The following is a 23,299-nucleotide window of genomic DNA, read 5'->3' as shown; positions in this document are numbered from 1 at the left end:
TTTACAATGCCAATAGCTCTAACTTTTCCAAAGGCGAAACCGTTGCATTGTAAATGCTTGTTTTGTACGCTAAAGGTTAGAGGTAAATGCATTAAAGAAGGAGCCTGCTCCTTGGCTCCTTACATTTTCTGTCCAGAACCAGACATGAAAAAGATGCTGAGCATATCTTGCACATACCATGCAAACCTTCATAAGATGTCAAATCTAGATCTCTTCTCGCAGAGGGGACCTGTGCTGCTGATATTGAATGCTACAGTGAAAGTATTTATAGTTGTTAATACATTGACAGTTTCTGCTGCTAATATGTTTATTATAAAAATACAATTACTCTTCAAGCTTAATGGTTTAATTTAAATGCTATGTCTGAAGATAATTTCTATGTAGTCTCTGTATGGTTCCATGAATCTATTGCTTTAAATAAAATGCATAGCTGATTCAGTGGTACCTGCTAGTTGTAGACCTATTTAGACGATCCTACATGCTACAGGACGTCTCTGCCATGGCCTGAACAAATGTGACCACATCAGCCCCACCCTAATGAACCTACACTGGCTCCCCTTGCCGGCCTACACGATCTTTAAAACCAGCCACATCCCTGAACAAGCATAAATGCAGTAGGTCTCGCATTCGTTGGAGTTGACGTTATTTGCATTATAAAGGCCAGTGTTTTTACCTAGCCTTGCTGCAGTGTGCAGTACCATATGCGGCTAAATGAGGTCTGGCCACATTTATTACTGCGCCCTGCAACATGGCTAGGCAAGACCTAAAAACATTGGTAGGAGAAAAACTATAGGAAACAAGAGCAGTTGGACTGGAGATACAATGAGGTGGTTTGGTGGAGTGGGGCTTGTGTGGCAAGGAGTACTGTGGTGCAGTGGCCAGCTTGCATTGCTGGTTGATTCGCTACCCTTGTGTTGGGTATTGCTTTACTATACTGCCCAATAATAAAAACGGGCACTGTTCTGCAATATAAAGCAGGCGCTTGTGTTGTTGATCTGAAAGCGGGCACCTGTTTAATGTGAAAGTGGACACCCGTAATATTCATTTCAAAGCGGGCGCCTGTGTTAATGTAAAAGTGGGTCGACATGAAGTAGGAAGGGAGGTGCTCAAGCATCTTGGACACAGACACTGTTGAGGCCCAAATCATTGATATTTATCATAAAAAAATAAAGGCGCAGGGAAGTACGCACAAAACTGATACACACATGAATGCAATGCAAATGAACGACATGAGAAGGGAAGGGTGGGCTAAAGCAACACAGACACTGATGAGCCCAAAGTTATTGCGGCGCCTTTAATAAAGGCGCAGGGAAGTACACACCAAAACTGTGAGTTGTGCATAAACAGAATGCAAATGAACAGTTTTGCGTGGGGAGAGAAAGGATGGGCTAATGGCAACACAGACAAGCCAAAAATGATTGCTGCGCTGTTCATAAATAAAGGTGCATGCCCAAGCGGTGTCTGGAGGTGGGAGGGGTCTGAACCAATAATATTCCAAGCACAGAATGCAGATTAGGAAAGGCACCCAGCAGCTGAGCATGAGCGCAGCTAGAGGACAGCTAAAACAGGCGGTTTCGGGAGAGAGTGTCCTGCTAACAACAGCTGGTAAGAGAAAGTCCTATAAAAAAAGTAGTGCTCACAGACTGTTAATAAAACCTGCAGAGTAACAACACAAGTAAATAGGCCAGCCCTCACTGGAGGTTACAGAAGTGTAAAAGGTGGTACTAAGGAGGGACTACAAAGCCTATTGATGAATCAAAAGCAACCATTTAGAAAGGAAAGTAACAGGAGCCGGTTGAAAAGATGGTCAGAGTGTCAAGTCCGAACGTGAATACAGCATGTCTCGGAGACCGCTCAAGCGTAGCCTAGCCTAGGCGAGGCCTTAAAAGCTGCCATGACCATCCCCCTTGCCTATCAGACTGGCAAGCTCCCTATCTCCGGTGGCTCCCAGCTGTCACAACAACATGAGACTAGAGGCAAAGAAGTGTAAAAAATAAATAAATATATATAATAATTTTTAAAAAGCAGCAGGCCTTTGGGCCCAGGCTCTGGGACACACCATTCCTGTATTCACAAAGACTGCTCCAATATAGGAAGGAGCCCAAGATGCAGCTCTGCAAAGAACAGACTGTCCACTTCTGCTCCCAGAGCTCTGCTAACTCTTCAGGCACTGGTTGCCTGTATCTCTGTGTGTGGCCCTGCATAGGCAGCCCGGTGCTAGGCTCGGAACTCCTCTTTATCACCCAGTATCTGCTACTCTCCCATTTCTGCAAGGTTTTGTTTGAAGCCAAATGATTGGTTCCTCGAACAGTCTGGTGGAAAAGATAACCATGTATTATCCAACCTAAACTCTAGGCTAATCCAATCGAATGCTCCTACACATATCACGTAGAAGCAAGGAGGGGGGAAGCTCTGCCTTCTTTGATAGCGCACACGTCATAGAATGCTTTACCCGTCTGAGTTGCATTTGACTTCTATTTACTGTGCAGAAGGAAACTCGAGTCGTTATTTGCTGCCTCGTCTCTTCATTTTTTTCTGCAATTGACTATACCCATTTAATCCAAGGTACTGTACATGCAACATAAGGTAAACAATCAGTGCAAAAGCAACAAAAGAAAACTTGGTTACATATGAGGCAGAGCAAGGTTGGTAAAGTAATTGAAGATAAAGGACCTCGACTAACTTCTTTGTTGAGCGATGGAATAGAATTGAGAGTGTAGGATTGGCCTACAATGAAACCAAAGAGCATGCAAGAACACATTTAATCAAAAGACCGGAAATGAATCGAAGAATGAAAGCAGAGGAATCTGGTGGAGCTGCCAAGGATATGGAGAGAGGGGAAACTGATACGAAAGGGAGAATACGAGACAAACCCAGGCATTCTAAAGCCTCAAAGCGGAACATCCGGGTCTGTTGACTTCACCGATGCCTAGTTACAGGCACGTGCACTATTCACAAACTCGCACCAAAAGGTCCTTGTAATATGTTGAATGAACTAAACCCAAAATGAAAGTCGCTGAGGTATAAGATGATGAAATTCTAAAGGTATCGAGATGTACAACTGCAAAAAATGAATAACCTACTTCACTTTTTTGTCCAAGACGTATGATGAGACTTTTGGTGAAAAGGTGCTTTGGATGTGATTGGTAGCTTCTGTGTGCTAAATCACGGCCACATAAACACGCCTTGTAAAAACGAGCAGAACTGAATGATTGTTAAACAACAGGTCATCCTGCCGGCACTTGGACTCCCTTCTTTACTGACAGTGAATTGTTTGTTCTTCGTCTCTGCAGGGCGTTTTGTAGGTGCAGACAGATGCCGAAAATGAAAAGGCCCAGCTGGATTTTAAGAATTGCTTCGAGGTAAGTTGAATTTCAGTTCTAGGTTGTAATGGTATTTATTCCCTTTGCAGACCCATTTTGTATGCACTGCAGAATTCAGAAAATATGCATGATTAGAAGACATGGAACAATAGAACACGGGTTTTACTTTGAGGTAGCGGAATTCTTTACCGTCTGAGTTCGATGCGAGGTCTCTTTTCAGTACAGAAGGACACTGGAGACATGACCGCTCGGTGTTCGTATTTATTCATTTTTAGTCATTGATTATACCAGTTTAATCCAAAATGCGGTACGTGCAACATAAGGTAAGAATTCAATGGAAAAATAAAATTTACTTTGATTTTTTATAAATAGCAGAGCAAGGTTGGTTAGATAGTTCAAGAAAAAGGACCTCCAGTAATTTTTTAGTTAAATAAGTTTATTAGAATTAAACGAGCATACAAAAATTAACTAGTAATTTAACTGGAATGCGTAAGAAACAATATGGAACCGATTTTAGACCCTGGGAGGGGTATACAATGATATTCACGCTCATAAATGGGAGAGGGGGGCTAGAAAATAAACACATTTAAACACAAGATAGTGAAATTATTACACAAATGAAAGCAGAGGTATGTGGCGGAGTTGCGAAGGAAAGGGAGAGAGGTGACATTGATGCGAAAGTGACAATAGAGGACTAACACGGGGTTTTTAAATGATATGAAGAAATTACCTGGAGAAAGGCACACTGAAAAATGGCAGGTGGCAAATCTGATATCTACAGACACCGATTGCAAACATTGCTTGCTCCTGTATTTCCGTCACTCTCCAATCAGATCACACGTAAAATGGCACCACTGAGCCTTAAATTAATTACGGCTTTTTTCAAAGTCTTGCTGCATTTAGTTCATTCTGACATACTCAGGGGTTTTTTTCTGAAGAGGTTAATGGTATTTTACTTTTCCGTTTTTATGGGTTGATTTTCAGCATTTCTTTTGAAAGTATAGGGCATGTATGAGCAAGGACACGTGTCAAATTCTTTTTTGATGGTTCTGTGTCACATCTTGCAGTGCAGGTTGAGAGCTGTTCTTGCTGTTTTTTTCATTTTGTCATTTCATAGTGATCTATAGTATATACAATTTGAGTCACTTTAAAAAGCAGAGCGGTTGTAGAGCGTTAACGTCTCGACGTCATCCTAGTGAACACCTGTGATTCGTGTGCGATCCTAATGATGGTATTACTTTGACTTTGCGAAACCTTGTGTAGTTGAGTTTCCAGATTAATTCTGGGACCTTATTCCATAATTTTGCACCCTAATAATCTGCGCACCAATTTTAGCTCTGCTGAACCTTTGCAGAGCTATGATGGCTTCATTTTGCCGCCTTAGAATATGGTTTGTAATTATATTTTATCTGTCAAGTAAGCAGTTGCTGCTGAACCATTCTCCTCAGGGTGCTGGGCAAATATAATCCGAAAGGTAACCCACGCCGCTATTGGCAACCAGTGCAACTGCCTCAAAAATGGAGCAATGGTACCCTGCGCCTCCACTGGCAACCAGTGCAGCTGCCTGCAGAATGGAGCTGTTAACCCTGCCTCCCCACTGGCAACCAGTGCAGCTGCCTGCAGAATGGAGCTGTTAACCCTGCCTCCCCACTGGCAACCAGTGCAGCTGCCTGCAGAATGGAGCTGTTAACCCTGCCTCCCCACTGGCAACCAGTGCAGCTGCCTGCAGAATGGAGCTGTTAACCCTGCCTCCCCACTGGCAACCAGTGCAGCTGCCTGCAGAATGGAGCTGTTAACCCTGCGCCTCCACTGGCAACCAGTGCAGCTGCCTCAAGAATGGAACTGTTAACCCTGCCTCTCCACTGGCAACAGTGCAACTGCCTGCAGAATGGAGCTGTTCACCCTGCGCCTCCACTGGCAACCAGTGCAGCTGCCTCAAGAATGGAACTGTTAACCCTGCCTCTCCACTGGCAACAGTGCAACTGCCTGCAGAATGGAGCTGTTTACCCTGCGCCTACACTGGCAACAGTGCAGCTGCCTGCAGAATGGAGCTGTTAACCCTGCCTCCCCACTGGCAACCAGTGCAGCTGCCTGCAGAATGGAGCTGTTAACCCTGCGCCTCCACTGGCAACCAGTGGAACTGCCTGCAGAATGGAGCTGTTAACCTTGCGCCTCCACTGGCAACCAGTGCAACTGCCTGCAGAATGGAGCTGTTAACCCTGCCTCCCCACTGGCAACCAGTGCAGCTGCCTGCAGAATGGAGCTGTTAACCCTGCCTCCCCACTGGCAACCAGTGCAGCTGCCTGCAGAATGGAGCTGTTAACCCTGCCTCCCCACTGGCAACCAGTGCAGCTGCCTGCAGAATGGAGCTGTTAACCCTGCGCCTCCACTGGCAACCAGTGCAGCTGCCTCAAGAATGGAACTGTTAACCCTGCCTCTCCACTGGCAACAGTGCAACTGCCTGCAGAATGGAGCTGTTCACCCTGCGCCTCCACTGGCAACCAGTGCAGCTGCCTCAAGAATGGAACTGTTAACCCTGCCTCTCCACTGGCAACAGTGCAACTGCCTGCAGAATGGAGCTGTTTACCCTGCGCCTACACTGGCAACAGTGCAACTGCCTGCAGAATGGAGCTGTTAACCTTGCGCCTCCACTGGCAACAGTGCAACTGCCTGCAGAATGGAGCTGTTAACCCTGCGCCTCCACTGGCAACAGTGCAACTGCCTGCAGAATGGAGCTGTTAACCCGCGCTTCCACTGGCAACCAGTGCAGCTGCTTCAAGAATGGAACTGTTAACCCTGCGCCTCCACTGGCAACCAGTGCAGCTGCCTGCAGAATGGAGCTGTTAACCCTGCGCCTCCACTGGCAACAGTGCAACTGCCTGCAGAATGGAGCTGTTAACCCTGCACCTCCACTGGCAACCAGTGCAGCTGCCTCAAGAATGGAACTGTTAACCCTGCGCCTCCACTGGCAACAGTGCAACTGCCTCAAAAATGGAGCAATGTAACCCTGCGCCTCCGCTGGCAACCAACGCAGCTGCTTCAAGAATGGAACTGTTAACCCTGCGCCTACACTGGCAATCAGTGCAGCTGCCTCAAGAATGGAGCTGTTAACCCTGCCTCTCCACTGGCAACAGTGCAACTGCCTGCAGAATGGCGATGTTAACCCTGCGCCTCCACTGGCAACCAGTGCAGCTGCCTGCAGAATGGAGCTGTTAACCCTGCGCCTCCACTGGCAACCAGTGCAGCTGCCTCAAGAATGGAACTGTTAACCCGCACCTCTCCACTGGGAACAGTGCAACTGCCTGCAGAATGGTGCTGTTAACCCTGCGCCTCCACTGGCAACCAGTGCAGCTGCCTCAAGAATGGAACTGTTAACCCTGCCTCTCCACTGGCAACAGTGCAACTGCCTGCAGAATGGAGCTGTTTACCCTGCGCCTACACTGGCAACAGTGCAACTGCCTGCAGAATGGAGCTGTTAACCCTGCGCCTCCACTGGCAACAGTGCAACTGCCTGCAGAATGGAGCTGTTAACCCGCGCCTCCACTGGCAACCAATGCAACTGCCTCAAAAAATGGAGCAATGGTACCCTGCGCCTCCACTGACAACCAGTGCAGCTGCCTGCAGAATGAAGCTGTTAACCCTGCGCCTCCACTGGCAACCAGTGCAGCTGCTTCAAGAATGGAACTGTTAACCCTGCGCCTCCACTGGCAACCAGTGCAGCTGCCTGCAGAACGGAGCTGTTAACCCTGCGCCTCCACTGGCAACAGTGCAACTGCCTGCAGAATGGAGCTGTTAACCTGCGCCTCCACTGGCAACCAGTGCAACTGCCTCAAAAAATGGAGCAATGGTACCCTGCGCCTCCGCTGGCAACCAGTGCAGCTGCCTGCAGAATGGAGCTGTTAACCCTGCGCCTCCACTGGCAACCAGCGCAGCTGCCTCAAGCCTGGAGCTTTTAACCCTGCCTCTCCACTGGCAACCAGTGCAGCTGCCTGCAGAATGGAGCTGTTAACCCTGCGCCTACACTGGCAACAGTGCAACTGCCTGCAGAATGGAGCTGTTAACCCTGCGCCTCCACTGGCAACCAGTGCAGCTGCCTCAAGAATGGAACTGTTAACCCTTCCTCTCCACTGGCAACAGTGCAACTGCCTGCAGAATGGAGCTGTTTACCCTGCGCCTACACTGGCAACAGTGCAACTGCCTCATAAAATGGAGCAATGGTACCCTGCGCCTCCACTGGCAACCAGTGCAGCTGCCTGCAGAATGAAGCTTTTAACCCTGCGCCTCCACTGGCAACCAGTGCAGCTGCTTCAAGAATGGAACTGTTAACCCTGCGCCTCCACTGGCAACCAGTGCAGCTGCCTGCAGAATGGAGCTGTTAACCCTGCGCCTCCACTGGCAACAGTGCAACTGCCTGCAGAATGGAGCTGTTCACCCTGCGCCTACACTGGCAACAGTGCAACTGCCTGCAGAATGGAGCTGTTAACCCTGCGCCTCCACTGGCAACCAGTGCAGCTGCCTCAAGAATGGAACTGTTAACCCTGCACCTCCACTGGCAACCAGTGCAGCTGCCTCAAGAATGGAACTGTTAACCCTGCCTCTCCACTGGCAACAGTGCAACTGCCTGCAGAATGGAGCTGTTAACCCACGCCTCCACTGGCAACCAATGCAACTGCCTCAAAAAATGGAGCAATGGTACCCTGCGCCTCCACTGGCAACCAGTGCAGCTGCTTCAAGAATGGAACTGTTACCCTGCGCCTCCACTGGCAACCAGTGCAGCTGCCTGCAGAATGGAGCTGTTAACCCTGCGCCTCCACTGGCAACCAGCGCAGCTGCCTCAAGCATGGAGCTGTTAACCCTGCGCCTCCACTGGCAACCAGTGCAGCTGCCTGCAGAATGGAGCTGTTAACCCTGCGCCTCCACTGGCAACAGTGCAACTGCCTGCAGAATGGAGCTGTTAACCCTGCCTCCCCACTGGCAACCAGTGCAGCTGCCTGCAGAATGGAGCTGTTAACCCTGCGCCTCCACTGGCAACAGTGCAACTGCCTGCAGAATGGAGCTGTTAACCCTGCGCCTCCACTGGCAACAGTGCAACTGCCTCAAAAATGGAGCAATGTAACCCTGCGCCTCCACTGGCAACCAGTGCAGCTGCTTCAAGAATGGAACTGTTAACCCTGCGCCTACACTGGCAACCAGTGCAGCTGCCTCAAGAATGGAACTGTTAACCCTGCGCCTCCACTGGCAACCAGTGCAGCTGCCTCAAGAATGGAACTGTTAACCCTGCGCCTCCACTGGCAACAGTGCAACTGCCTGCAGAATGGAGCTGTTAACCGTGCCTCTCCACTGGCAACAGTGCAACTGCCTGCAGAATGGAGCTGTTAACTCTGCCTCTCCACTGGCAACAGTGCAGCCGCCTGCAGAATGGAGCTGTTAACCGTGCCTCTCCACTGGCAACAGTGCAACTGCCTGCAGAATGGAGCTGTTAACCCTGCCTCCCCACTGGCAACCAGTGCCGCTGCCTGCCGAATGGAGCTGTTAACCCTGCGCCTCCACTGGCAACAGTGCAACTGCCTGCAGAATGGAGCTGTTAACCCTGCACCTCCACTGGCAACCAGTGCAGCTGCCTCAAGAATGGAGCTGTTAACCTTGCGCCTCCACTGGCAACCAGTGCAGCTGCCTCAAGAATGGAACTGTTAACCCTGCGCCTCCACTGGCAACAGTGCAACTGCCTCAAAAATGGAGCAATGTAACCCTGCGCCTCCACCGGCAACCAGTGCAGCTGCTTCAAGAATGGAACTGTTAACCCTGCGCCTACACTGGCAATCAGTGCAGCTGCCTCAAGAATGGAACTGTTAACCCTGCCTCTCCACTGGCAACAGTGCAGCTGCCTGCAGAATGGAGCTGTTAACCCTGCCTCTCCACTGGCAACAGTGCAACTGCCTGCAGAATGGAGATGTTAACCCTGCGCCTCCACTGGCAACCAGTGCAGATGCCTGCAGAATGGAGCTGTTAACCCTGCGCCTCCACTGGCAACCAGTGCAGCTGCCTCAAGAATGGAACTGTTAACCCTGCCTCTCCACTGGCAACCAATGCAACTGCCTCAAAAAATGGAGCAATGGTACCCTGCGCCTCCACTGGCAACCAGTGCAGCTGCCTGCAGAATGAAGCTGTTAACCCTGCGCCTCCACTGGCAACCAGTGCAGCTGCCTGCAGAATGGAGCTGTTAACCCTGCGCCTCCACTGGCAACAGTGCAACTGCCTGCAGAATGGAGCTGTTAACCCGCGCCTCCACTGGCAACCAGTGCAACTGCCTCAAAAAATGGAGCAATGGTACCCTGCGCCTCCACTGGCAGCCAGTGCAGCTGCCTGCAGAGTGGAGCTGATAACCATGCGCCTCCACTGGCAACCAGCGCAGCTGCCTCAAGCCTGGAGCTGTTAACCCTGCCTCTCCACTGGCAACCAGTGCAGCTGCCTGCAGAATGGAGCTGTTAACCCTGCCTCTCCACTGGCAACAGTGCAACTGCCTGCAGAATGCAGCTGTTAACCCTACTCCTCGACTGGCAACAGTGCGACTGCCTGCAGAATGGAGCTGTTAACCCGCACCTCCACTGGCAACCAGTGCAACTGCCTCAAAAAAAGGAGCAATGGTACCCTGCGCCTCCACGGACAACCAGTGCAGCTGCCTGCAGAATGGAGCTGTTAACCCTGCGCCTTCACTGGCAACAGTGCAAGTGCCTGCAGAATGGAGCTGTTAACCCTGCGCCTCCACTGGCAACCAGTGCAGCTGCCTCAAGCATGGAGCTGTTAACCCTGCGCCTCCACTGGCAACCAGTACAACTGCGTGGAGCTGTTAACCCTGCGCCTCCACTGGCAAAAGTGCAACTGCCTGCAGAATGGAACTGTTAACCCTGCGCCTCCACTGGCAACCAGTGCAGCTGCCTGCAGAACGGAGCTGTTAACCCTGCGCCTCCACTGGCAACAGTGCAACTGCCTGCAGAATGGAGCTGTTAACCCTGCGCCTCCACTGGCAACCAGTGCAACTGCCTCAAAAAATGGAGCAATGGTACCCTGCGCCTCCACTGGCAACCAGTGCAGCTGCCTGCAGAATGGAGCTGTTAACCCTGCGCCTCTACTGGCAACAGTGCAAGTGCCTGCAGAATGGAGCTGTTAACCCTGCGCCTCCACTGGCAACCAGTGCAGCTGCCTCAAGCATGGAGCTGTTAACCCTGCGCCTCCACTGGCAACCAGCGCAGCTGCCTGCAGAATGGAGCTGTTAACCCTGCGCCTCCACTGGCAACAGTGCAACTGCCTGCAGAATGGAGCTGTTAACCCTGCCTCCCCACTGGCAACCAGTGCAGCTGCCTGCAGAATGGAGCTGTTAACCCTGCGCCTCCACTGGCAACAGTGCAACTGCCTGCAGAATGGAGTTGTTAACCCTGCGCCTCCACTGGCAACCAGTGCAGCTGCCTCAAGAATGGAGCTGTTAACCTTGCGCCTCTACTGGCAACCAGTGCAGCTGCCTCAAGAATGGAACTGTTAACCCTGCGCCTCCACTGGCAACAGTGCAACTGCCTCAAAAATGGAGCAATGTAACCCTGCGCCTCCACTGGCAACCAGTGCAGCTGCTTCAAGAATGGAACTGTTAACCCTGCGCCTACACTGGCAACCAGTGCAGCTGCCTCAAGAATGGAACTGTTAACCCTGCACCTACACTGGCAACCAGTGCAGCTGCCTCAAGAATGGAACTGTTAACTCTGCCTCTCCACTGGCAACAGTGCAGCTGCCTGCAGATTGGAGCTGTTAACCGTGCCTCTCCACTGGCAACAGTGCAACTGCCTGCAGAATGGAGCTGTTAACCCTGCCTCCCCACTGGCAACCAGTGCAGCTGCCTGCAGAATGGAGCTGTTAACCCTGCACCTCCACTGGCAACAGTGCAACTGCCTGCAGAATGGAGCTGTTAACCCTGCACCTCCACTGGCAACCAGTGCAGCTGCCTCAAGAATGGAGCTGTTAACCTTGCGCCTCCACTGGCAACCAGTGCAGCTGCCTCAAGAATGGAACTGTTAACCCTGCGCCTCCACTGGCAACAGTGCAACTGCCTCAAAAATGGAGCAATGTAACCCTGCGCCTCCACCGGCAACCAGTGCAGCTGCTTCAAGAATGGAACTGTTAACCCTGCGCCTACACTGGCAATCAGTGCAGCTGCCTCAAGAATGGAACTGTTAACCCTGCACCTACACTGGCAACCAGTGCAGCTGCTTCAAGAATGGAACTGTTAACCCTGCCTCTCCACTGGCAACAGTGCAACTGCCTGCAGAATGGAGATGTTAACCGTGCGCCTCCACTGGCAACCAGTGCAGCTGCCTGCAGAATGGAGCTGTTAACCCTGCGCCTCCACTGGCAACCAGTGCAGCTGCCTCAAGAATGGAACTGTTAACCCTGCCTCTCCACTGGCAACCAATGCAACTGCCTCAAAAAATGGAGCAATGGTACCCTGCGCCTCCACTGGCAACCAGTGCAGCTGCCTGCAGAATGAAGCTGTTAACCCTGCACCTCCACTGGCAACCAGTGCAGCTGCCTGCAGAATGGAGCTGTTAACCCTGCGCCTCCACTGGCAACAGTGCAACTGCCTGTAGAATGGAGCTGTTAACCCGCGCCTCCACTGGCAACCAGTGCAACTGCCTCAAAAAATGGAGCAATGGTACCCTGCGCCTCCACTGGCAGCCAGTGCAGCTGCCTGCAGAATGGAGCTGATAACCCTGCCTCTCCACTGGCAACAGTGCAACTGCCTGCAGAATGGAGCTGTTAACCCTGCTCCTCCACTGGCAACAGTGCGACTGCCTGCAGAATGGAGCTGTTAACCCGCACCTCCACTGGCAACCAGCGCAGCTGCCTCAAGCCTGGAGCTGTTAACCCTGCCTCTCCACTGGCAACCAGTGCAGCTGCCTGCAGAATGGAGCTGTTAATCCTGCCTCTCCACTGGCAACAGTGCAACTGCCTGCAGAATGGAGCTGTTAACCCTGCTCCTCCACTGGCAACAGTGCGACTGCCTGCAGAATGGAGCTGTTAACCCGCACCTCCACTGGCAACCAGTGCAACTGCCTCAAAAAATGGAGCAATGGTACCCTGCGCCTCCACTGACAACCAGTGCAGCTGCCTGCAGAATGGAGCTGTTAACCCTGCGCCTCCACTGGCAACAGTGCAAGTGCCTGCAGAATGGAGCTGTTAACCCTGCGCCTCCACTGGCAACCAGTGCAGCTGCCTCAAGCATGGAGCTGTTAACCCTGCGCCTCCACTGGCAACCAGTACAACTGCGTGGAGCTGTTAACCCTGCGCCTCCACTGGCAAAAGTGCAACTGCCTGCAGAATGGAGCTGTTAACCTTGCGCCTCCACTGGCAACCAGTGCAACTGCCTCAAAATATGGAGCAATGGTACCCTGCGCCTCCACTGGCAACCAGTGCAGCTGCTTCAAGAATGGAACTGTTAACCCTGCGCCTACACTGGCAACCAGTGCAGCTGCCTCAAGAATGGAACTGTTAACCTTGCGCCTCCACTTGCAACCAGTGCAGCTGCCTTGCCTCTCCACTGGCAGCAGTGCAACTACCTGCAGAATGGAGCTGTTAACCCTGCGCCTCCACTGGCAACAGTGCAAGTGCCTGCAGAATGGAGCTGTTAACCCTGCGCCTCCACTGGCAACCAGTGCAGCTGCCTCAAGCATGGAGCTGTTAACCCTGAGCCTCCACTGGCAACCAGTGCAACTGCCTGCAGAATGGAGCTGTTAACCCTGCGCCTCCACTGGCAACAGTGCAAGTGCCTGCAGAATGGAGCTGTTAACCCTGCGCCTCCACTGGCAACCAGTGCAGCTGCCTCAAGCATGGAGCTGTTAACCCTGCGCCTCCACTGGCAACCAGTGCAGCTGCCTCAAGCATGGAGCTGTTAACCCTGTGCCTCCACTGGCAACTAGTGCAACTGCCTCAAAAAATGGAGCAATGGTACCCTGCGCCTCCACTGGCAACTGCCTCAAAAATGGAACTGTTAACCCTGCGCCTCGACTGGCAACCAGTGCAACCTCCTCAAAAATGAAGCAATGGTACCCGGCACTTTCACTGACCACCAGTGCAGCTTCCTGCAGAATGAAGCTGTTAACCCATACCTCCACTGGTAACCAGTGCAACTGCCTCAAAAATGTAACTGTTAACCCTGCTCTACCACTGGCAACCAGTGCTACTGCCTCGAAAATTGAGCCATTTTAACCCTGCGCCTCCACGGGCAACTAGTGCAGTTGCCTCAAAAATGGATCCATGAGAGTCCTAACAGAAGTCTGCCCCTCGCTGCGAGTATCTTGCTTCTGAGTTACTTGAAATCAATGGGATATTCCCTAGGACAAACCAGTGTACATCACCAAGACTTTCTAGAATGATTGCGAGGACATGTGTCCCCACCATGCTGAAACGAGTCCATGTTTTAAAAGCATGAAATGTCATGGTGTATGTGGCTACCCTGCTGCTTCTTCCTAATCCTGCTCTCCGTCAACAACACACATGTTTCTGGCGCCGCTGAAGAAAGGGCTGGGCTGGAGACCTCATCCTGCCAGGCATCTAGTATGGCTGGCATGGCCTTTAGTGTTGCAAAGCCTAGTGTTGACATCAGTTGCACCCTTTGATAACGACTTACTGAGCCAGAGCCTAGGGGTGTGTACGGTAGGCCCTGCGTAGGCTGCTGCGGGTCTGTCCCCTGCTATCTCTGGTTTATGAAATTCTGGTGGGACACGGTCTAAAGGCGTGTACAGTAGGCCCTGCGTAGGCTGCTGCGGGTCTGTCCCCTGCTATCTCTGGTTTATGAAATTCTGGTGGGACACGGTCTAAAGGCGTGTACAGTAGGCCCTGCGTAGGCTGCTGCGGGTCTCTCCCATACTATCTGTGGTTTACCAGACGCCAGGAGGAGTGTAATTTCCTAGGGAAGACTCCTTGAATGACACAGGCCCAGGATTAGATGCATCTGTGTCTCGAGGCTGCCTCCCCTGTCACCACAGACCCTCACTGGCCAATGTGACATGTCTTCCCAGACAATGCTAGTTCACGGTTGCAGGCTTAATGTACATTTTTGCTTAGTATGGACATTATTTTTGCTAAATTGACTGCAACGTGCAGCTTCTTTCCGATCAGAATTGAGCTTTCTTGTAGGAAAGCAGGTTACAGCCAGCAGTGTACTTTGGCCATGTGACCTCCTGACCCGAAGAGACTGAGCCTGAAAGGTTCCCCGGTGTCGTGCTAGAGGCATCGGCCTACTTGCAGCACCATAGAGTAATGAGGATTGTAGTATAGTGATCTAGTTGGTAAGTCGCACGTATAACCCTTGCGGAAACCCTCTCACTTCTCTACCCCCGTGCTTCGTCTGCCTCCGTAGGACCTACATTATTTCCTTCAAGGGCCTTCAGCATCAAACGCAAGGTCTTCTGCAGAAAGAGACCTGAATTCTTCCACTGAAAAGAATCCAAATCCACTTGCTAGTCACCAGCAGCACCACTACTTGGAGAACCTGTCTTCTGCTAAACCAGCAAAGGGTAATGTGTGCTCTGTTCTTGGCAACATCTAAGGGCTGAACATGGTCCAAGGGGATAAATCAAGGGTTGAGCGGCCGCTGGTGGAGTGACCACTATCACTGTGGCTCGACATGCAGGCATTTAGCACGCTATTGATCTGCGTTCCCGGGGCTGACGAAGGTCACCACATTGGCGACAAGGACGGTCGGTACCCCACTGGTGCTGTCGCCGCCACCCCGCCCGCCGTGGTGAGTGCCATCTGGGCCGTTCACGGCACACAGAGCGGCCACATCAGGGCTGCAGACGGGCATCTGCCTCTGCTACATCTGCCGCTCCAACAGGGCTCACTGGAGGACTCGCCCTGCTGCCCCTCCAGTACGATACCGGCGGTGCCATCATCCAGCCCGCGGCAAGTGAGGAAACTGTCCCTGTGGGCCACTACACCGCTGAGAATCCGAGGAAGTGTCACCTCCTGGTGGGTGTGTGCACAGCAGTGTCTTCTACTGTCATCCTGGTCAGTGCGTGTCAGAGAGAGGGGAGGGGCTGGCCTGAATTAACTACTGCTTTGCCTGCCTGGTAGGGCGTTTAGGAGACATCCTAAAGGATGTATGATCAGTGGGCCCGAAAGCAGCGCCCTGAGCGTCCCATGTGCTGGGCTTGAGGTGATAATCAGTGTCATGGCTCTCACTAGTTAAGACATTCTGTAGGGGGAGTGCTGTCAAAGAGGACGCCAATACCGACTCAGCATAGTGAATCTCTGCACAGCAGCCCAGGTCCCAATAGCTTGCGGAGACGCCTGCCACAGGGCATAGTTAGCATGATGTCCGAGCAGCAGCTGGACCCTGCTCCAATGCCACCCTCTCTCTATGCCCACTCGCCAGTCACGGCATTAGCGAGTGGTCCTGGCAGCAGCTGCGGCGCTCCTTGGTTGGAAGGCAGCCTTATCACTTCCGCGCCTCTCGCAAAACGGATGGGGTGGTACAGAGATGGCTGTTGCTTCACTTTGGAGGGACGGAACTAATGCAGCTTACTTGAAAACCCACCCAACATGCGTGGTGATACGTACGTTGATGCTGCATTTAGACCCTCAGTTTAACCCAAACTACGAGCTTTTTAAGTAGCGACAAGCTCGACAGAGGATGAGTCAGTGGATGTCTTCTACGCACACCTCGGGAAACTAGCAAGCACGTGCATCAACATTGACCAGCCTGAAGGGATCAGGGCACAGTTGATACAGGGTTCCCGGTTGGCGGTTCTACCACGACTCATTCTACACCTGCTAGGAATCGGCCTGGATGCCTTCTCGTCCTGGCACGGTCACTTGACCTGGCAAACAGCAGAGCCGATGACATAGCTGTGGTGAGAGGGTCAACCCCACCTGTGGCTACTTGCATTGTGAAGGTAAAGGAAGAGCAAGTGGACGCCATCCAAAGAAAACCTGCTACCGCTCATACCCCAACATTCCATAACAACTGGATGGCAAGTGTGGCAAATGCAGCCTTGGGTACCGAACGCCGGATGTCTGCCCCGCTCGAGGGCGCTCGTGCTCACGCTGTGGGCAACTAAACAACTTTGCCAAAGTGCGCCGAAGCGAAAGGAAGGGGCTGATGACTGCGAATAAAGGCAAGCTGAGAGCGACCCTACGACAGTTGTCAATCGCTGAGGAGGAGCCCGAGATACAGTTATCGGGGGTCAAACCGAGATTATATCCTGAGCTCTGCAACAATGGAGTTAGCGAGCTATTAACCATCTCCTTTTCAGGCAAAGAAGGCAATCGCAAATGCCCACTGTCCAGGTGCACTGTGGAGATGGGTTGCACCTTTGTGAGGCCTTAGAGCCTCAGTTAACGTAATGGACATCAACCAGCTCGACAGGATATCTCTATGCCCAAAGCTGGCTCCCACCATAGCGAGAATTTACACCTACAGTGGCATGGAACCACAGCCGCTAGTAGGAGTTGTGGTGGTGGTGTTACGGGACGGTCATCACTGGCCCGTTTCTATGTCACATAAGGTGATACCAGCCCCTTTCTGGGCTGCCACATGGCTAATGACCTGAGCCTTGTCATCCTCACAGGGAAAATCCAGTAGTCGTACACCACTGTCATCATGCAGGAGTTTCCCCAGCTCTTCCAAGGTCTACAACCGCTGAAGAACACCAAGGCGCGGCTGCACATTATTGAGACATTGAGGCCCACGGTGCTGCACCACTGGAAGGTACCCTTTCAGCTGCTGCTGCTGGTGGAGGAGGAGCTGTGGAATCTGGAGCAACCAGGTGGTCGACAAGGTCCCTGTGTCTCACCCCTTGTAATTGAGCCTAAACCGAAGCAACTTGGGGCCTTTTGGCTCTGTGGGGTCATGAGAATTCCAAGTAAGGCCAGTCAGTGTAAACGGCACATCACCCCTACTATGGATGACATTGCGGCTAACCTGAATGGCGCACAATGGTTTTCTAAACTTGACCTCAATGCCGGCTACCACCAGCGGAGTTGAAACCGGCGAGTTTCTATGCAATGACATTCTTGACCCACATGGGTATCCGGAGATACCGCACTGTAAACTTTATTATATCTTTTGCAGCGCAGGTGTTTCAAAACACCATCTGTGAAACACTCTCTGGTCTTGTAGTAGATTTAAACCTCAATGACGTCATCCTGATCTTCTCAGACACTCTTGAGGAACATCATGTGTGGTTCAGGGCAACGCTGCAGCATCTGGACTGCTGACTGATGCTGCCCAAGGAAAATTGGTAGTTTTATAAAATCTTGATAGACATCTTTGAGGACGCGTTCTTGGGAGAAGGGCTGCGAGCAGACCCAAGCAAGGTGGAAGCACTACGGAAGAAATTGAACCCCCGGGCGGCAAAAGAGGTGAGGAGCTGCTTCCATGGAAGCAGCTCAAGAGAAACCTAGGAACACGAACAACTGCGATAGTCAGATCTGGCGACCCGTTGCCCCTTCGCTGTCTGTGGACGATCATGTCCTCATACGGAGTGCTACCTAGGGTGGAATTTCCCTATGCCTGTTGAAAAAGAAATTTGTAACGTTGTGAATATTCAGGTAACCATGGTCACTGTCCTGCGGGGCCACACTACAGTAGCCCTAAGTTTGTCCTGGTTGAAACAAGCAACAGGTCCGCCTGAGAAGCAGATCACGACCAGGAGGAACTGGGTGAGATGTTGTCTGGAGAACCTGGAACTCCCAGACCCCTGGACGGTGAAGCCTAAGGTCGCCTCTGCAATCTAGGGACACCCCAGTGGCTGCTTCCAAGGGGGATCCTCCGTACCCAGGCACCAACCCTGGGCGGTCAACTCTGTCACCACACTGACGGGTGTGAGAGATGATGGAGGCTGGAGCCAGAGGTATGGTCTCTGCCCTAATCCAGCACCGAGTCAGATGCTTCGAGACTATGTATGCATGATGCAAATAGAAAGTTGATTTTCAATTAATAAAAGTTGGAAGAGATGTAGAGTGCCACCCAGCCTATGCAATACCTTGTGGTCATACCATACCTCGAACACTAATTACAACGTGAATGATCTTCGTGACCGAAACCCAGTCACATGGCAGGCTCAGGGAAGGGAACACATAAAGAAAAAAGAATTGAATAGTAGAAAATGGAGAGGAACACATTGGAGAACAATGAGCATGACTGAGAAAGATATGAAAGAAAGGGTGAGGATGAGAGAAAAAAGATGGGTAGGTACAATGAGAAAGAAGAACTGAAGGTGAAAGGAAGGATGACAAGAAGGAAGGAAGGCAACGTAAAGAGAAAGATGGCAGAAAGGTGAAAGGTAGGATGAAAGGGTAATTGAATGACAGACTCAGTGAGAGGATTGACTGGGGAAAGTGGGCATGGATGGGAGTGAATGAATAGTTAAATGATAGATACATGAACATGTTGAGTGGATGGCTGATAGAGGGATGGGGCAATTGGTGGGTATATGTATAGGAGAACGTATGGACAGGTGGATGGACGAATAGATAGAAAGATAAATGGGTGAATAGATGGATGGCGAGTGAAAGGAACTCTTCTTAGGAAGCTTGCATTGGCTTACTTCGCCCGCTCGATCTGATTTGAGAGCTGTTTAAAGTGTTTTTTTTTTATTTTCTGGCCTCTTTCTTGCTGTAGGCTAGAGTGCCGCCCGACTTCTCCAGTACATCCTGGCTGGGCGCTTTCCGGGGGGATAAAAAGAGTGGAGTGGAGTGGCGGCTTGTGGCTCACTCCCACCACACTTTCACGGCGGCGCCGCCTGCAGTCATTCAGCCGCTACCAGTCCGCATCCCCGGCTGGGAAGGGCACCGCAGTGCCCAAGCTGCAGGCACGTCTACGGGGCTACGGGCAGACGTGGAGAACACGGTGGTGCGACGCATGTCACGAACATGCAAGCACAGGCCCGGGGAAACATTAAACACGCTTCAGAACAATAGCCATAGTAGCAGATTACTGCTCATGGAAGAAAATAGAACACTGCTCCAAGAACTTCTGGTTTGAGCAGAAAATGGTTGCTAAAAGCGAAAGTATAAAACATGGGTTCCAATTAGCTGAACTACTCATTTGTACATCGTGTTTAATATAAATAAATGCACGTCACCGTTTTTGAGCACAGGGTCCGACAAACCCACCACCCTGCTTCTGACGGGTTCTTGTTGGGTGGCTGGGTCCTGGGTAAATCACAGGTGTGTGTGTACACGAGGCGCGCGCCTTGTTCCCGGAGGGAGTCCTGATGCATGCCAGGTCCAGGAGCTGCAGTAAGAGCTGCCGCCACCAGGGGGCAGCGCCTGCGCGCATAACCCTGAGCCTGCCTTTAACCCGCTGATGCCCATGAGGAAGGAGCCCAGGTTCAGGAAATGAGGGGCGAAGGCGGCACTCGCCTGCGTGCCAGGCTGGGAAGAAGGAAGCCTTCTCCAGACCACCCGCCGCCTCCGCCAGACAGCATGCCCACCGGCAGGAGCTGCACTTGGTGAGTGTTCGGGAGCGGAGGGGGCGCTGGCGGAGACTTACTTGTGTTTCTAGCTCCTAAATGGCGTTGTATGTTCCTGGAGGACACGCTAAAGAGGGTTATGCCTGTCTTTGCTTCCAGTTCGTATCGCGAAGAACGGTACTTTTACGGCTTCTTCTGCCTGGTATCTGGCAAAGGGCAGTTTTTAACTATTTTTCAGAGTGCTGCAGATGGATAGCAGGAATCGGCGGGCCTCTGGGGCGATGTAGAGACGTGCAGGTGGGATACTAATGTGCATTTTCACAGTACTAATGTGCGCGACTGCCTCTAATCTTCATTGTGTACTGGGCTTTAAGGCGTTTTACACACATACTACTTCTGTCTGAGCTTTGTTGCGTTGAAGGTTTCAAGGCGCATCTCGCTTGTCGCGCCTGCATCTTTTACAGGCTTGCAGTGTATGCTCTGTGGCCCCAAGCGCCTAGAGGCGGTGAGTTTTACGCTGCACATCGCCTGTCAAGCGCTGTACTGATGTTATGGGAAAGTCGTTTAAACTGCAATTCATTTGCTGCACGCTTCCCATGATAGCTCCATTTAAGTTTTTTTATTTCAGCTTTGCAGTTGTGTAATGTGTTTACTGTTTGTCTTCGCTCTGAGTCCGGGTGACTGGCCCACCGCACATGCATTAGGAAGCGCTGCTCATTAATCAAGTCACTTTGATTCCGTTGCCATTAGTCACTGTCGCTTGCTATGTTGTTATTTTTCCTGGAGTTGATATTACCCCATAGAAGCTTTAAAACCTCCCGGTTCTGGAGAGGTTATTTTATTCCTCGAGGCTTTTTTGTCTGATAAATTGCGCTCAGCGCTCCAAAATGACTTCCAAGTAGTTCTACAGGGGGGGGGGGGGCTCCGAGTAATGACGTTTTAAACTAAACACAACTTTTAGGCATAACGGATAAAAAGACTCAAGTTCGACTTGTAGGATGGCCTTTCAGTATAGGTGGACGAGCCACTGAAGGCTCGAGCCTGAAGCCTGGCTCTGGCTCGGCTCGAGGACCTGCAGGAACCTCGAGCCCGCACCGAGCCGGGCTTTCATGTGGCATCTGCTTGCTTTCATCCTTGCACCCAGGATGTGGCATTACTGTCAGAGTGGCGGACTGTGAACTGGGGATGAGGTTCGAGTCTCGGCGTCGGCTCAACATCCTGTTGTTCTGGGCAACTCACGTACTCTCCCTGTGCGGATAACCAATGCAGCTGACCTTGTGTAATGTAAACGGTGCTCATGTAAAGCGCTCGTCCTTCGGGTCGAGTTCGCGCTGTGTTTCAAAACTAGAAAATGAACGAAGACTTCAAAACAAAGCCTTAATATAAGGAAAGTGAAACGGAGACTCATGTCCTGGCTGATTTGCACAAAGTAAAACCAGAAACAGTAATAAATTGCTGTTCCCCACTTCAATTGTATGATCTTAAGCAAATACTTTATTTCCCCCAAACTGTTTTTTTTCTTCGTTATCGTTTATGAAAGTACTTTAAAACATACAAGTTTAAACTACCAGTTGTATAAAACTATCCCTTTTAAGAAGTACTTCTAAGTTCGGTTATATAATGTTTCTTACTAATGTTAAAGCTTGCACAGGTAAAGAAATGCACTTTTTTGAATGTTAATGAAACTTTACCATATTTTACGCGGTTTGTTGTATGATTTATATTGCAAATCCTTTACAAGCCTTTTTCGTGCACGGGCTTTAAGGTCCAAGCCAGACCCATGGCTTAGCTGTGGCTCGGCTTTCCCTGTTTGTGGTTTTACCCACCACCACCTTTCAGTCTCCCAAGTTTGATAAACGAGTACTGTGATCTCCCCCATCTAAAGGGGGCTGACATTTTCCAATTTCCTCAGGTCTGTAAGGACCTGAGGCTAAAAACCTAATTTCGAACTGAAGCGCTCTAAATTTCTTCTAAATGGATTAAAACAGCCGTATTTTGTGCAGCAGTTTTAGTCCTGTTATCCTAAAGCTTCCCCATGTTTGAGAAGTAGCTGGGCCCGAGCCAGGGTATTTTACACCCGGCCCCCATCGTTGTGCACCCCATCACCTTGCGGCTCTTTAGGACGGGTTACATGTGGCCACCAGCCTCCCATGTGAATCAGTAGGGGCTCTCTTGGATCACAGAGGATGGTGATGCCATGGTGGTTATGTTATGTCACAGGCATTTGTTATTGCATACAATTATTCACGCAGAAGTGATCATGGTGCTTAGCAGCCACATTGGCAAGTGCTGGTAGACTAAGTGAAACATCTGCGTCTTTGGAGGTTTTTTGAATTTTGAAGGATTTTGACACGGCCGGATTTGCAGAGTGAAATGGGACAAGATATGAGAGATCTGCCACCAAATCTGGAAGTGTTTAGTAAAGCTTGATTTGTCGAACAAAGCAATCGGGTTGGCTGGTATTGACTGAGTCTGTCGTGCAAGTAGGTAGGAGGCTGGTTGGTTGGTGCCTTGTGAGTCAGCCAGCACAGTTTAAAAACGGGACGTTTCTTAACTGGTAGCCAGTGAAGGGTTTTCAAGATAGGAGCAGAGAACGAGCAAGAAGGGAGGGTGTAGATGAATTGGGCAGCTTTATTCTGCACCACTTGGAGCTGAGCCAGCAATGAATCGTTTGCTGCTGCTAATACTGCGTTCCCGTTGTCCAGGAGACTCGTAATCAGTGCCTGGACTAGGATTTTTCTTGGTGTAGCGGGAAGCCATAGCATGGTGGCAAAGCAGGTGCCATGGGTTGCTGTCACTTCGTCTTTCATAGAAAGTGTCCGATCCAATTTGGCGCCAAGATTTTGAACCTCCTGTTTTGGGCAAGGGGCTGGTTCTAATTCAGCAGGCTACCCGTCCGTTGACCAAGACTCCTGAGACTTGACAAACAGCACTAGCTGTGTTTTTTGGCCTATATAAATGGAGGCACTTGTTGGTCATCCAGTCAGCAAATGTTCTCATGCAGTACACAAATCCGTGGTTTAACCAGATGTGGATCCTGCCCAAAAAGAGATGACTAATTGGGTGTCATCGGCATAAGACACGATCACAAACCTGCAAGATCTAAACGATCTGCCCAAGCGGGGCCATATAGACATTAAATAATGTCTGGCTCCGGGAGGAACCCTGCAGGACTCCTTTATTGACCCTCATAGTGCGGGAACTAAAGGAGTCTATACAGAGGGTTTGGGTCCGGCTTCTAAGAAAGTTCCTGAGCCAGTGTACTGCTCTGCCATGTATACCTGCGTCATGCAGTCTGCGGGTGAAGATTGAATGCAAGACTGTGTTGAAAGCTGCTGACAGATCTAGCAATACCAGCATTACTGGAGTACCTGCATCTAATGTGGCGGCTGGTATCGGTTACTGCCACTCTTGTGGTTTCGGTGCTGTACATCGCTCTGAAGCCCAATTGTGAGTGGTCACGGATCTTGTGCTTTTCCAAATAGGTGAGCAGTTGTTAATTGCTTTCTAGGA

At 51.0% G+C, this 23,299-nt stretch overlaps 1 protein-coding gene across 5 annotated transcripts in view; it reads left to right on the top strand.

Moving 5' to 3' along the window:
• ST3GAL5 (ST3 beta-galactoside alpha-2,3-sialyltransferase 5) overlaps positions 1 to 23,299 on the top strand; it is a 296,048-nt gene that overhangs the window by 149,451 nt on the left and 123,298 nt on the right. For 4 of the 5 annotated variants that reach the window (XM_086964249.1, XM_086964246.1, XM_086964250.1 and 1 more), the window contains one exon: positions 3,294 to 3,362. In XM_086964249.1, the coding sequence (XP_086820375.1) occupies positions 3,316 to 3,362 (47 nt within the window). In that variant the 5' untranslated portion in view covers positions 3,294 to 3,315. Of the gene's footprint in view, positions 1 to 3,293; positions 3,363 to 19,700; positions 19,826 to 23,299 lie in introns of those variants that run through there. The other variant, XM_086964245.1, reaches the window with a different exon arrangement.

This window comes from Lissotriton vulgaris, chromosome 3_2 (assembly GCF_964263255.1).
Source record: "Lissotriton vulgaris chromosome 3_2, aLisVul1.2, whole genome shotgun sequence".
Taxonomy (NCBI): domain Eukaryota; kingdom Metazoa; phylum Chordata; class Amphibia; order Caudata; family Salamandridae; genus Lissotriton; species Lissotriton vulgaris.
This window is presented reverse-complemented; position numbering and strand designations above follow the sequence as displayed.